Source organism: Setaria italica, chromosome VII, assembly GCF_000263155.2.
Source record: "Setaria italica strain Yugu1 chromosome VII, Setaria_italica_v2.0, whole genome shotgun sequence".
Lineage (NCBI taxonomy): Eukaryota > Viridiplantae > Streptophyta > Magnoliopsida > Poales > Poaceae > Setaria > Setaria italica.
The window spans coordinates 29,851,717-29,865,241 of NC_028456.1; the positions used below are offsets into that span (position 1 = coordinate 29,851,717).

Below are 13,525 nucleotides of genomic sequence, written 5' to 3' on the forward strand. Positions count from 1 at the left end.
TTCCAAATAATCTCCTTCTGGTGCTTCGGAATCTATAGCACAACACATGCAGGGGTTAGGGATGCAAATTTTTGAATAAAAGACTATACAACTTTCCTTCATGATAAAGTTGCAAGCCAACAAGGACTATACAATTTATCATGATAAAGTTGCAAGCCAACACACAAAAACCCCAAAAGATTAACCCACAATTTTTATTTTCTTACCTAACATTACTTAAGGCCTTTCTTTTTATTTTTGGAAAAGGTTATAATTATTTTCTAACTTGAAAACCTAATTTCCTATGGGTTAAGAATAATTTGTATTTATGATAATGTTATTTCATATTTTATGCATTTTATAAAGATTAAGTATTTATTTAATTACCTTAAAAGAAAGGCATTAAATAAATACCCAATTTTTTATTATTTTTCTAGGGTGTAAAAATTTTAATGCATAAAGGAAAATAAAATAAGCCTAACAAAATTGGTTTCACTAATTTTGGACACTCCTAGAAATTTCTGTGATTTAAATGGTGAAATTCGGTTTTAAACTAATTATTCTTAAAGGAAATCTAATTTTCCCGAAAAACACCCCCGGGAACTTTTCTCACGCGGCTCAACTCTACCCTCTCTCACGCGCGCTGGGCCCACAGCGCGGACCCACTCTTCTCCTGTTCCACTTACCCGCCGGCCTCTTTCTCCCGGTCGGGCCTTTACTGGGCTGCTTTCTCCTTTTCCCTTCTTTTCTTTTTCACTCGCGACGGCCCGGCGGCCCTCTTCCTTTTTCTTCTCCCTCGCGAGCGCGGCCTGCCTCCTACTGGGCCTCCGGCCCCTTTTTCTTCCACGGTCGACCGCCCCAGCTTTCTTGGGCCTCCGACACGCCGGCCCACAGACGCTCGCGCCCCCGGCCTTCTTCTCCTCCTCTCCTTTCTCACTGACGCGCGGGCCCAAGGTTCCAGGCGCTTCTTCCTCCTCCCACCAAAATGCGCGCGCGACAGGGGGTGGCGCGACTCGCCGGTCGGCGCCCTACCGGCGGCGGAGCTAGGTCAGGACAGCACCTCTATACCTTCACGTACCCGCGCGCGGCAACAGCTCCTCGGGAGATGGCCGGAGCCATTCCCTCCACAGCGGCGGGCGGCGGCACCTTCGGCCGGTCGCGGCTACGCACGACGACGGCACAAATTACTCGAACGACTGCTACTACACCATCCTAGTATCCTAAGGACTTGCCTAAGACTACCCAAGAAGGAAGGGAACCGGCGCAAGGGGGTGCTCACCGTGAGCGGGAGGCGCGGCGACGGCGGACAGAAACGGCGGCGGGTTAAGGCGTGCCGGCAAAGAAGCTGGGCAACAAGCTGCTAGGGTTGTTGGTGGGATGTGGGCGGAGGTGTGGACGGAGGGAATCGACGGGAGCTGCGGTGGTGGGAGGATTTTGCCCGGCGGCGGCGGCTTGGACAGAGGCGATAGCGGCGGTAAAAGGCAGCGGTAGAAACGGCGGCGCGGGAGCGGTAAATATACAAACGACTTACCGCGCGCATGGTTGCCACCGTGGTCTACCCATAGGCTTGCGTGGAGAGGAGGTGGCGTAGCCGTTGCGCTGGCGAGCAACCGAGAGCGGCGGCGGCGACACGTCGAGCTCGGCTCTGTCACCGTTCCCCTCCTTTTTTTTCTGACGCGCGAACTTCAGATTCAAATTGCGGTCGATTTCCAATCCGACGGTGCACATGTGTCTTAACCAAAGTTGTAGATAATCTCGAGCTTTCCAATTCATCTATAAACCTTTGCTCGAGATAAACATCCAAAAGTCTTCAATTTTGAATTTTTCTCGGGCAAATGACTGAACCCTTTTTACCCTTCCATTCAGTTTCGTCAGTCATTTGATGTGATCATTTGCCCGACTTAGTGGTTCATTTCGATGGTCCAAATCGTCTTTCTGTAGTCCAACTTCTTCCCAATTGTGTTCTACAACATCCAGGGATTCCATTTTGCCCATAATCACCTATACCCCTTGCACTAGATTGTGTTGAATTTTGCTCCAAACTTGCTTACATGCTGCTGTTTCGGACTTAGTCATTTCAGCAGGACAGTCAACTGTGATAATGTGCTGACTTTGAGCTTGGATTTGAATTCGTTCCCTTCACTGTTCCTGGCCAACAACATCCAATTCTAGTAATCCAAAGTTCATACTTTAACATGGTATAGTTGTCCTGATTCACTTATTTGAAAAATTCATCCGAAATCAATTTTGAAAACAGACTCTGCTGCTGTTTTTCTGAATTCCTGTTTTCGGACGATGAACAGTAAGTTCAGTTTTCCTTTTTCTTTCTTTGATTTTTTTTGGGATATTTTGGACCGGTTCTGTTCCAAATTCTTGATCCTCAAGTTCTAATCACTCTTACACTTTTATTCCATATTTTTGCTGAATTTTTCTGAATTTCAAATTCAAAATTCGAATTTCGGCCAAATTTGATCCGAATTTGATTTTCGGCCAATCTCTTTTTCTTTTCTTCTCGAATTGCTTCCAATTCTTCAAAGTCACTTTGATGACTAAAATGGCAGGTGTTACAGGCTCGGCCGTTCCGTTCTTTCCATAGCCTCCAGCACACCAACATGACTGTGGAATCCAGGCCTCTGGCTTTGGCATTGATCATTGTTCCACGGATAGACAGCCACCAGTCAATCAAGGTAGAATTTGGAGTGAGGCCCGGGAACTGATTGTCGGTCATTTGCCCAACCTGAAGCCACACCTGGTGGGAGTAGTCACACTGGCCGAACAGGTGATCCACCGTTTCAGCTTCTTGTCCACAGAGGTTGCACTCGACAATATTCTGCAAGCCGTGTCGTTTGCACCTCGCGGTGGTCCAAATCCTGCCCTTAACCGCGAGACAGATGAAGAACTTGACTTTCAAAGGTGCCCAAGCGCGCCACACTATCATGTAGATCGGCGAATCAGTGGATCCACGGGAGAACATGTTATATGCCGATCGAGCGGAGTATACCCCGCAGGCCTCCCAACACCATGAGACGACATCCTCAACGCCGGTCTGCAAATGGACAGTGGTAATTGTATGCCAAAGCTGGACATACTGCCTAATGCTGTTGACTGTAGCTCGTCCGGCAATATCACGAATCCACCATTTCTCTGTCAGGCCTGCAATATATTGTTAGCAATAAGAAATTAAGAAGCATAATAATAATTCTTTATTCATGTTCACGTGTTCTTCTCAGGTACTCTAAGGCATGGCATGACATGGCACAATCTTCCAAATTAAACTTTGACCATTCATTTATCTTATATTATATTATTTATAGTTATAAATTTATAATCATTGGAGAGTACATTTGATTGCAAATCCAACTATGTCAAATTTACATTACAAAATAAAAATATATTAACTAAATTATTGGTCAAAGATGGTAAACTTTAAATCTTGATATGTGTGTACGCCTCGTAAATAGGAACGGAGGGAGTACTCCTGTGTAAGTTTGTCGAGCTCGCAGAAACTGTGGCGCGGCTGTTGCCGCGCCTACTTGAGATGGCCAATGCATTTTGGTCATTTTGAACCTTTTGCTTGATAATGATTGATAGAAGATTTTGGTCATTTTGAACCTTTTGCTTGATAATGATTGATAGAAGGTAACGAGAGGTTTTGGAAATGGTACTTAGCAAGAGACAAAATATAAGCACCAAGAAAGCTTAGTAGGAGAACATACTACTGTTTAGGTTGTTTCTACATTTCTGTTTCTGAAATATTGATGATATTATCATCATGCACTTCAAGTAAACTTTGGAGGCTAAATGCAAGCACATATTGTGGTCCTGTCCCCAAAATGTTTACGTATATTATGCAAGAGCCAAATGGCAATCATATCCGGCAGGCTTTGCTGTGGCGATGGATCAAGGCGGCTGGAGATGGGGATGAAGAGCACTAAGCATGATTGATTCAGGTATTCAGTCAAACAGCCTTTTTGACTGTATATTATGGAATGAGCTGTCAATGGAACAAATAAGATTGCAGTTTAGTTCACACAGTTTCTACCAGAGGATATTGAGATGCTTGTTCTTTGTGTTTTGATTATACATACTTCGAAGTAATGATGTAGCAGACTCAAAAAATTGCACAGTGGGTGGGCATATCATTGAGTTCTAATTTTCAACAGCCATTGCCAAAAATAGCAAACAAGTTTTATCGTTTTCAGGGAAAATATAAGATTACAATCACATTTGACTTGATTATATATTGTCAATGGAAGATGGTACTTGTGCAGAGGCGGGGTGTCCTAAGCTTCAGCTGGTGGTGCTTACCTTGGGCTAAGAAACTTATGGTAGACATACGTCACAAACACATATGGTTAACTACATAAGAAGTAACATCTGCTTCAAAAGTTAAATTTATGTGTGAGCACTGCCTTTTTCTTCATCTCATTTCTACTTCTACTGCTTTATTTGGATGTCTGTGTGACCCACGTCATATAATACATAGGAAAGGACAGTAGCCTGAATTTCCCTTCTTCCTATTTTCTTCTTTCATCAGGTAGATCTCATTGTCAGCTGCATATATGGCCACTTTCATAATTTCAATCTTGTTTCTGCAGAAACATGGCTATTTGGTCAGTTATTGAAATAGAACCATGGTGTGCATCGTCCACGAATGAGGCATTGAAATCAGAGCCCGAGCTTGGTGAGCAGCAGAGGATGGAATCCTGGACTGCACGCAGAGACCCAGCTTTTTTTTTTTTTGAACTAAAACAGAGACCCAGCTTGAACAACTCCAAATCACCGCTGTCGTTGTCCTTGGGCGGAAGGTCCCTTCCTTTTTTTCCCTCCGTGTCAACTCCTCCGCGATTCGTTTCTTGAGCGCCGACAGGGGCGCCATCGATACGGGGGAGGTTGGCGCATCACGCGGAGGACGGAAGGTAGGCGCGGGCGGCACGGCAGGCGGCGAAGGGAAAACACGGGCGACAAGAGGGCAGATGGAGGTCGGGGTCCGGCGGGCGGCGCGGCAACCGGAGGGCCGAGGCCAGCGTCAGACGCAGAGGGAAGCGCGGCAGGTGGAGCATCGGATCTTACGGGCTCTCCGCGCCACGGACCGCGGCCGTTGGTTAGGAAGTTGGTCGGAGGCGGAGGGAGGTTCTAGGCGTCTGACGAAGCAAGCTGCTTTGCCCGTGGTTCGACGGTCCGCTCTAAAACAGCACAGGAATCGGACGGCTGCGAAAAATTCGGATGACGTGGCTCAATGAGAACCCGAGAATGCCCCGATACTCTGACCAAGATTCGTGTATTAAAGATGACAACAAGTGCATGTTGGGAATGGGAGAGAGCCAGGAGAAGAGGCTAAGCTGCGTTGGCAAGCGATGCCTTCTTCCCCTTCGGTAAGGAATAGCGCGATCTCTTTTCTCCAGTCTAGCTATCCGGTGGCTCGTCTTGCTTTGGCAAGTGACGTGGCCGTCGATTTCTGCAGCCTGGAACGACGCCGTCGAGGAGCCGTGCCAGAACGGCATCGGAATCATCGCTCAGCCGGGAGGCAGTCGCAGGGACGGCGCCGCCGTGGGCTGCTGCAAGCCTGCAACAGGTACGGCGTGTCGTTCGTCTTCGCGAGCCTGGAAGGAAGTTATGTCAGGGTTCAGGGACTTGAAGCATTGAGCTTGGAATTCCGGGATGTGCGAGCTTTGATTTTGGAGGCTTCCGGTTGTAGAGCTGCTTCAGATGAGTAGTGCCTGAACCTTTGCAAACAGGTCCTAAACCTTTGCAATCCAAGTGCCGAAGGGTTGGCTGACTGGAAATTTGAAAAATGTCTGAGACGGGAATGTTGTCACGGACCCGACAGTTCCGGCGCCAAACAACAAACATGCAGAAGCTGATGAAGCCTTCCTATCATTGTCATGATCGTCGGCGCCTTGTGCAGAACCAGCTCGAGCAGACCAGCACGGTTGCGGTTCCCGCCGCCGGTCTGCAGCACACGTGTGTTCGTCGGTGGTGACTCGACGGCGTGCCTTTTAGGGAGAAGTCAGAGATCTTGGAAGTCTTTTTTTTCTTTAATTATTTTCTCCTGTATTCCTGCCCTTTGCATGCAAAAGGCCAACTGCGTGCTACCGGTTTCGCGGTCAGCAAGCTTTCTTGTACATTTCTTCTCTGTAAAGATCTGAAGCGCAGGAACTCAAAACAAGAAGCCTTTGCTATTGCTCAATTTTTGGAATGAAAGTATGAAAAAAAAAATCTACTTCAGCGGATGCCGGCCTTCCTGCAAGAATCCCCTTCATCTTCCTCCGCGGATTGTACATTTGTACATGTCCCGGCGGCGCTGGTGCACGGCCCTCCCCACCGACGACGCCGTACGCCGTGCCTCCTCTCGTTCTCGCCCCACCCGACGAAACTGGCACGGTTCGCGTATTCCATGGTGCACGGGAACCTGGCACGGTGGCACCGTTTGCTGGGGTGGCGCACTCGGCGACCGTTCCGAGGGCCGACTTGCCGGATGCCCGGATCCCACCACGGCGACGCGCTTGCCTCCGATCAGCTCGGCGGGGCCTCGGTTGGGTGGAAACTGGAAAGAGTAAACGTGGGGGTGTTCGCCACTCCACTCGTGAACCCGATGCACAGTATCAGGAAGTCACACACACCAAGGTGTCTCCATTAGATATTCTTGACTCATATTCTGTAATTTTGCAGTGTTTTGTCCGTGACGATTTTGATATTCTAAAATCACAAAAAGAATTCTGCAAGCTAGCTAGATTGTTAGCCCGAGCCTCCGATCACGGTACTGCACGAGCACCCACTTCCATGAAAATGGATGCAACCAGTGCTCCCTTTAGTTGAGTCACTGACTCGTATGAAATTAGGAGTACACGTTAATAACTCAACTGTAAAGAACAGTATTGTAGGTGGATCTTGTTCCTTCTGTTGCCATCACCGAACACCTCGCTGTTGCTCACCAACCGCTTCTGCACGGTGACCTGCTCCTCCGGCGCCCGACGCACTTGCACCTTGCTGTTGCACTCCACGACCTAGTTGTGCCATGGGAACACCTCGGTGGACACGCCTAGCGGCCAAGGGGAGTCCAAGGGCCGGTAGTTGAACGCCGGCGCCTACCTATGTCGACAGCAGTGAGCCACGCACCATTTATGCCTCGTCGGCCGGTCTCGAAAGACCACCACGCGCGTGCTTGCACACCACCAGGCTGCTAACGCCCACTTCGTCGTCACGTCCATTGATCGCAAAGAGTGACGGAGGGTGGAGGCTGGGGCCAAAGGGAGGAGGCAAGGGCCCCCATGCAAGCCTCTATAATGCGAACTTTTTTGAGTTTCTAACTCCGTCCCTATCCACAAATTATGCACTATACCTCTTTGTTTCTCATTTTAAAGAAGGACGATGAGGTCACGGCACTATTGCCACCTCCCACCTGCTCCTTGAAGAAATAGAAACTTTAAATATTATGAAAATAAAGTTTAGGTTATTCTAAAGAGTTTTGATTTTTGCTCCGGGGTCCTTTCCAAGAAAACTGCACGAATTTTAAAGCAAAGAGGTAATTGATTAACTTTTATTATTAATATTTTATTCTGGGTCTCGTATGGGCCCGGCCCTATCCCATCCCAGACAGAACCCAGTCCATCCTGAGAGGGATTGAACGTTTATCTGTTTCTCTTGGTTCTCATGCGAACAGCGTGCCGGATTATTTCGTCGCCAGACCGAAGATCGCGTCGACGGTGGCCGTTCACGGCGGCGGCGCATAGACATCCAGGTAGCATCTCTATTCTCTACCCTTTTATCCTCTCCATTCCATTTTACCTTGGCGCAACCACGCAAGTCACATCGCGCTGCGCTCCAGCCTCACCTCCTGACCTCTGGATGGTACGTTCATGGCACCTCACCTCGCCGTGACCCCATGCTCCAGGATACCAGCCCAGTCTGTTAGAAATATAGTCGGTCTAGAGTTCGGCTCATGTAAATCTTTGAACAGAATTCGGATTGTTATAGATAGGATAGATTTGTTAGCTCTATCTCTAAGATTGTAAATCTACACAACAAACCGAATATCCTACGATCTCATTTGTAATTGTGTTGGAGTCTTTAGTACTCCCATATATAAACACGTAACCTGTAGTATATCGAGATAGGCAACTACAGTTCCACCAATTCTTTCATGGTAATCAGAGCTGCCTCTTCCTAAAGCACATGCAAGATCCGTCCATGGCATCCTCCTCCTCCTCCACGTCGCTGCAACTCGGACAAGTATCCGAGAAACTCACACGGGACAATTATGTCCTGTGGAAGGCGCAGTTCCTCCCTGCTGTTCGTGGCGCCCAGCTTCTTCGGATCCTCGAGGGGAAGGTTCCCGCGCCAAGTCCAATCCTGAAGGTGCTGCTGGACGGCAAGAAGAAAGAAGTCTCCAACCCCGAGTACGATTCGTGGGTGAGCAAAGATCAACAGCTCCTCAGCTATCTGCTGAATTCCATCACCCGAGAGGTGCTGGCAGGAGTAGCAACCATGACAACCTCCGCTGAAGCATGGAAGGCGCTGGAGGTTATGTTTGCGGCGCAATCTAGAGCACGGGTCACCAACCTGCGAATGCAACTGGCTACCTTGAAGAAGGGAAGCCTGACGACGGCGGCCTACTTCAACAAGATGCAGAACATCAAGGATGAACTCGACGCCGCCGGAAAATCCATTGGCGACGAATAGGTGGTTGCTCATATTCTTAATGGTCTTGATTATGATTATCACCCCTTTGTGTCTGCTATGCTTGGCCGTGGGGATGCTATTTCCCTTTCAGATCTATACTCACAATTGATGGAGTACGATCTTCGCCTTGAGATGTTTCAAGAGGCCGGTCAATATCAATCGTCGGCCAATGCTGCTTCTCGCGGGCGCGGCTCTAATCGTGCGCGAGGAAGCTATCGCGGCAGAGGCAATGGTGGAGGCCGTGGTGGTCGCGGACACCCTAGCCAAAACCAGATCGGCGGCACCAACAACACCTCAGTCTCGCTCAAGAAGAAGGTTCAGTGTCAGATCTGCAAGAAAGTGGGACATGAGGCCTCAAGATGCTGGTACCACTACGACGATGACGAGCAACAGCCAAGCAAGACAGCAGGCTCTCCTGAAGCAAGCTACGGATATGACACCAACTGGTATGCTGACAGTGGTGCTACTGATCATGTAACTAGTGAGTTGGAGAAGCTCACTGTGCGTGACAAATATACGGGACGAGATCAAATCCACACCGCCAGCGGCTCAGGTATGAAAATTAGTAATATTGGGCATTCAATTTTTCATACCCCCAGCAAGGATTTTCATCTCAAAAACATCCTTCATGTTCCTAGCTCCCAGAAGAATCTTGTTTCTGTTCACAAATTAACACGAGACAATAATGCTTTCCTTGAATTTCATCCGAATTTCTTTCTAATTAAGGATCAGGACACGAAGAAAATCCTTCATCAAGGCAGATGTAAAGGCGGTCTCTATCCTCTAGCGTCGCATTCGTTCCAAGGAAATTCCAGTAAACAAGTTTATGCAGTCAGTAAGCCGTCTATCTCTAGATGGCATAGTCGACTAGGTCATCCAGCTATTCCCATTGTCGAGAAAATTCTTAGTACTAATAATTTGCCGCATGATAGTGCTCATAATCATGAGTCTGTTTGTGATGCTTGCCAAAGGGCTAAAAGCCATCAGCTTCCATATACAGTTTCGAATAAAGTTTCTAGTGCTCCTCTTGATTTAATCTATTCTGATGTGTGGGGACCGGCTCCTACCTCTATTGGGCGATACACTTACTATGTCAGCTTTATCGATGATTATAGCAAATACACCTGGATCTATCTCTTGCGCCACAAATCTGATGTTTTTCAGGTTTTTCACGACTTTCAGAATCTTGTCGAAAGGAAGCTTAATAAGAAAATTATCTGCATCCAATCTGATTGGGGAGGGGAATATGAAAAGCTGCACTCCTTCTTTCAACGGATTGGCATCACCCATCGCGTGTCCTGCCCTCATACTCATCAGCAAAATGGGGCGGCTGAGAGAAAACACACGCATATTATCAAAGTTGGCCTCGCACTTCTTGCCAATGCATCGATGCCTTTAAAATTTTGGGATCAGGCGTTCCTCACAGCCACATATCTTATTAATCTTCTGCCGAGTAAGGTGATCAATTATGACACACCTGTTGCAAGATTGTCTCATGAAACTCCTAATTACAACAGCCTTCGTATTTTTGGCTGCGCATGCTGGCCTAATTTGCGACCATATAATTCTCGCAAGCTCTCGTTTCGCTCCACCCAATGTGCTTTTCTCGGTTATAGTTCCATGCACAAAGGTTTTAAATGTCTGGATATCTTCACTGGTCGCATCTACATCTCTCGCGATGTCGTCTTTGATGAAACTATCTTTCCCTTTGCTAAGCTTCATCCCAATGCTGGCGCTCAACTTCGCAAAGACATTATCCTCCTTCCCGATTTCCTTCGCAATCCCGGGGATGAAAATTGTTTTGCTTCCAATAATACTAATGCTACTAATCTGTCCAGTACTAGTGATGATCTACAGGAAAAATCGGCAGTGGATTCTACATCAACTTATGTACATGATTTTCACGCGGACGCATGCGCCGTACCAGCTCCCACGATGACGGTCCCGCACTCGCCGCATGGGGGGCCACGATGGCTCCCGCGGGCACCAGGATGGTTCCAAGCGAGCTGTCAGGCGAGCCAACAGGCGAGCCATCGGGCGAGCCGATGGGCGGGCTGCCAGGCGCAACGGGCGAGCCACCAGGTGAGCCGCCACTCCCTGACGAGTCACCTGCTACTCCAACAGCACCAGCTTCTTCTAGGCGACACACAAGATCACAAAGTGGGATTGTCAAGCCCAAGAAACTGTATGATGGGATGATACGGTCTGGTTTGTTCAGCTCCACTGGTGAGCCTGAATCAGTACAAGAAGCACTTGGGGATTCAAAATGGCGACATGCAATGCAAGAGGAATACCTTGCATTGATGCGTAATGGGACTTGGCACCTTGTTCCAGATAAAGCAGGTAGGAATTTGATTGATTGCAAGTGGGTGTACAAAATTAAGAAAAGAGCTGATGACACTATAGACAGATACAAGGCAAGGTTGGTAGCTAAAGGTTTTAAACAGCGCTACGGTATCCATTATGAGGACACATTTAGTCCAGTTGTGAAAATAGCTACTGTCAGACTTGTGCTGTCGGTTGCGGTCTCCAAAGGATGGTGTCTTCGACAACTTGATTTGCAGAACGCGTTCTTGCATGGTGTTCTGGAAGAGGAGGTTTATATGAGACAGCCACCAGGATTTGAAGATCCAAATAATCCTACATTTGTATGCAAATTGGATAAAGCTCTTTATGGACTGAAGCAAGCGCCAAGAGCGTGGTACTCGAGGTTAAGTACCAAGTTGTTTTCTCTCGGTTTCACTTCCTCAAAATCCGACACTTCATTATTTATTTATAGAAAGGGACATGTAACAATTTTTATGCTTGTCTATGTTGATGATATTATTGTGACAAGCTCGTCCCCAAAAGCGGTGTCGGCCCTCCTTGAAGATTTGAAGAAAGAATTTGCATTAAAGGATCTTGGTGAGCTGCATTATTTTCTGGGCATTGAAGTGAAGAAAGAAAAGGACGGTATAATCCTCTCTCAAGGTAAATATGCACAAGACATATTGGCCCGAGTTGGCATGACCGAGTGCAAACCATGTAATACACCACTATCGGCATCTGAGAAGCTTTCTAGCTATGAAGGGGAGGCATTCGGTCAAGAAGATAGCACTAGATAAAGAAGTGTTGTTGGTGCTCTACAGTATTTGACGCTGACACGTCCTGATTTGTCATATTTAGTAAACAAAGTCTGTCAGTTTCTGCATGCGCCCACTACATTGCATTGGACGGCAGTCAAGCGAATATTGAGGTATATTAAGTACACCTTGAGTTTGGGTCTCAAAATTCACAAGTCAATGTCTGCTGTCATTAGTGGATTCTCTGATGATGACTGGGCAGGAAGTGTTGATGATAGAAGATCGACAGGTGGTTTTGCAATATTTGTTGGTGCAAATCTGATATCCTGGAGTGCTAGAAAACAAGCAACTGTGTCAAGATCAAGTACTGAAGCTGAGTATAAATCCATGGCCAATGCAACAGCTGAGATAATCTGGTTAGAATCGCTACTAGCTGAACTTGGGTTTAAAATTGAGCAAACATAAATTCTATGGTGTGATAATCTGGGAGCTACATACTTGTCTGCTAATCCGGTATTTCATGCTAGAGCAAAGCACATAGAAATTGATTTCCACTTCGTGCGAGAGCGAGTTATGAAGAAACAGTTGCAAGTTCGATTTGTTCCTTCAGGAGATCAGTTGGCGGACGGATTCACCAAAGCTTTGCCTGTTCGGTCACTTCAGTGTTTTGTGCGCAATCTAAACCTCGTGGCATCAGGAGGTTAAAATTAAGAGAGGGTGTTAGAAATATAGTCGGTCTAGAGTCCGGCTCATGTAAATCTTGTTCAAAGGAGAATTCGGTTTGTTGGAGTCTTTAGTACTCCCATATATAAACACGTAACCTGTAGTATGCCGAGATAGGCAACTACAGTTCCACCAATTCTTTCACAGTCCACGTGCTAGATTCCCAGGATGGCAACACTGCGACTACGATAAGGAGGAAGATGAAGCAGATATGGTAAATATGTTCTCTAATTGCCTATTTTTGTCAAATGAATTTGCATGGGTTATCTAAATCTCATTTTCCTTCTCGGCAAACAGCTATAAGCTAATATAATTTTCCTTAAATGTACTGATGTAACTCTTTTTTCCTGGGATCCATCTTCTTTGTTCAAATGATTGGCATATGTGTGTTTGCTGTTTACCGGAACTAAATATATAATTCCATTAGATGTGCGTACAGTTTCAGAAATTAGCTATATCAAGATGCAGTGCCAGGGGTTGCTCAAATCAAATATCCAGGGCATTTCTCAACGAGAAATATTACTACTGATCACAATGTGTCTTGCTCTGCAACATGCAATTTGATGCGTTGTGTGCAAACAAATAAGCTAACTTTTCTCTGCGCAAAATCTGATTCCAGGGAATGTGCTTCTTCTCACATATTACATTGTTTTTTTTCTATTTCCTATCAAATTTAGAATACACTTGTCTTCGTGCTAGTGAAATGAGAACACCGCGTATTGCTCGGAGAAGAAAGCCGGCCATGCCACTAGTATTGGTTTGAACGGCTAACTTCCCTCTTTACAAGTTACAGAACCTTAGTGTACTGGAAGAGGACTCTTTAAGCGAAGTGCACAGGTCCAATTTAAGAATTTAAATGTGGTTCACACAAACAATCCAAAAAAACTCCACATCAGGAAGCAATGTAGAGTTGTAGGCTGTAGTTTGTTGGCCTTGTTCTTCTCGGTGTACTCTCCCAGGCCACGGAGCTCTACGTCTCGTAGGAATGCGTTTTGGCTGCCGATGATGAAACCGGATTGGGGATGAGGCGGGGTGTGGCAGCGCTGGTCCTGATCCAGGGTGCGTGCTGTGTGCGAACC

At 46.9% G+C, this 13,525-nt stretch overlaps 1 protein-coding gene across 1 annotated transcript; it reads left to right on the forward strand.

Annotated features, from left to right (window-relative positions):
* Positions 1 to 7,714: 7,714 nt before the first annotated feature.
* LOC105914785 lies at positions 7,715 to 9,701 on the forward strand. The gene has a single exon (XM_022828191.1). The coding sequence runs from the start codon at positions 8,155 to 8,157 to the stop codon at positions 8,659 to 8,661; it is 507 nt and encodes a 168-aa protein (XP_022683926.1). The 5' UTR covers positions 7,715 to 8,154; the 3' UTR covers positions 8,662 to 9,701.
* The last annotated feature ends 3,824 nt before the right edge of the window (positions 9,702 to 13,525 follow it).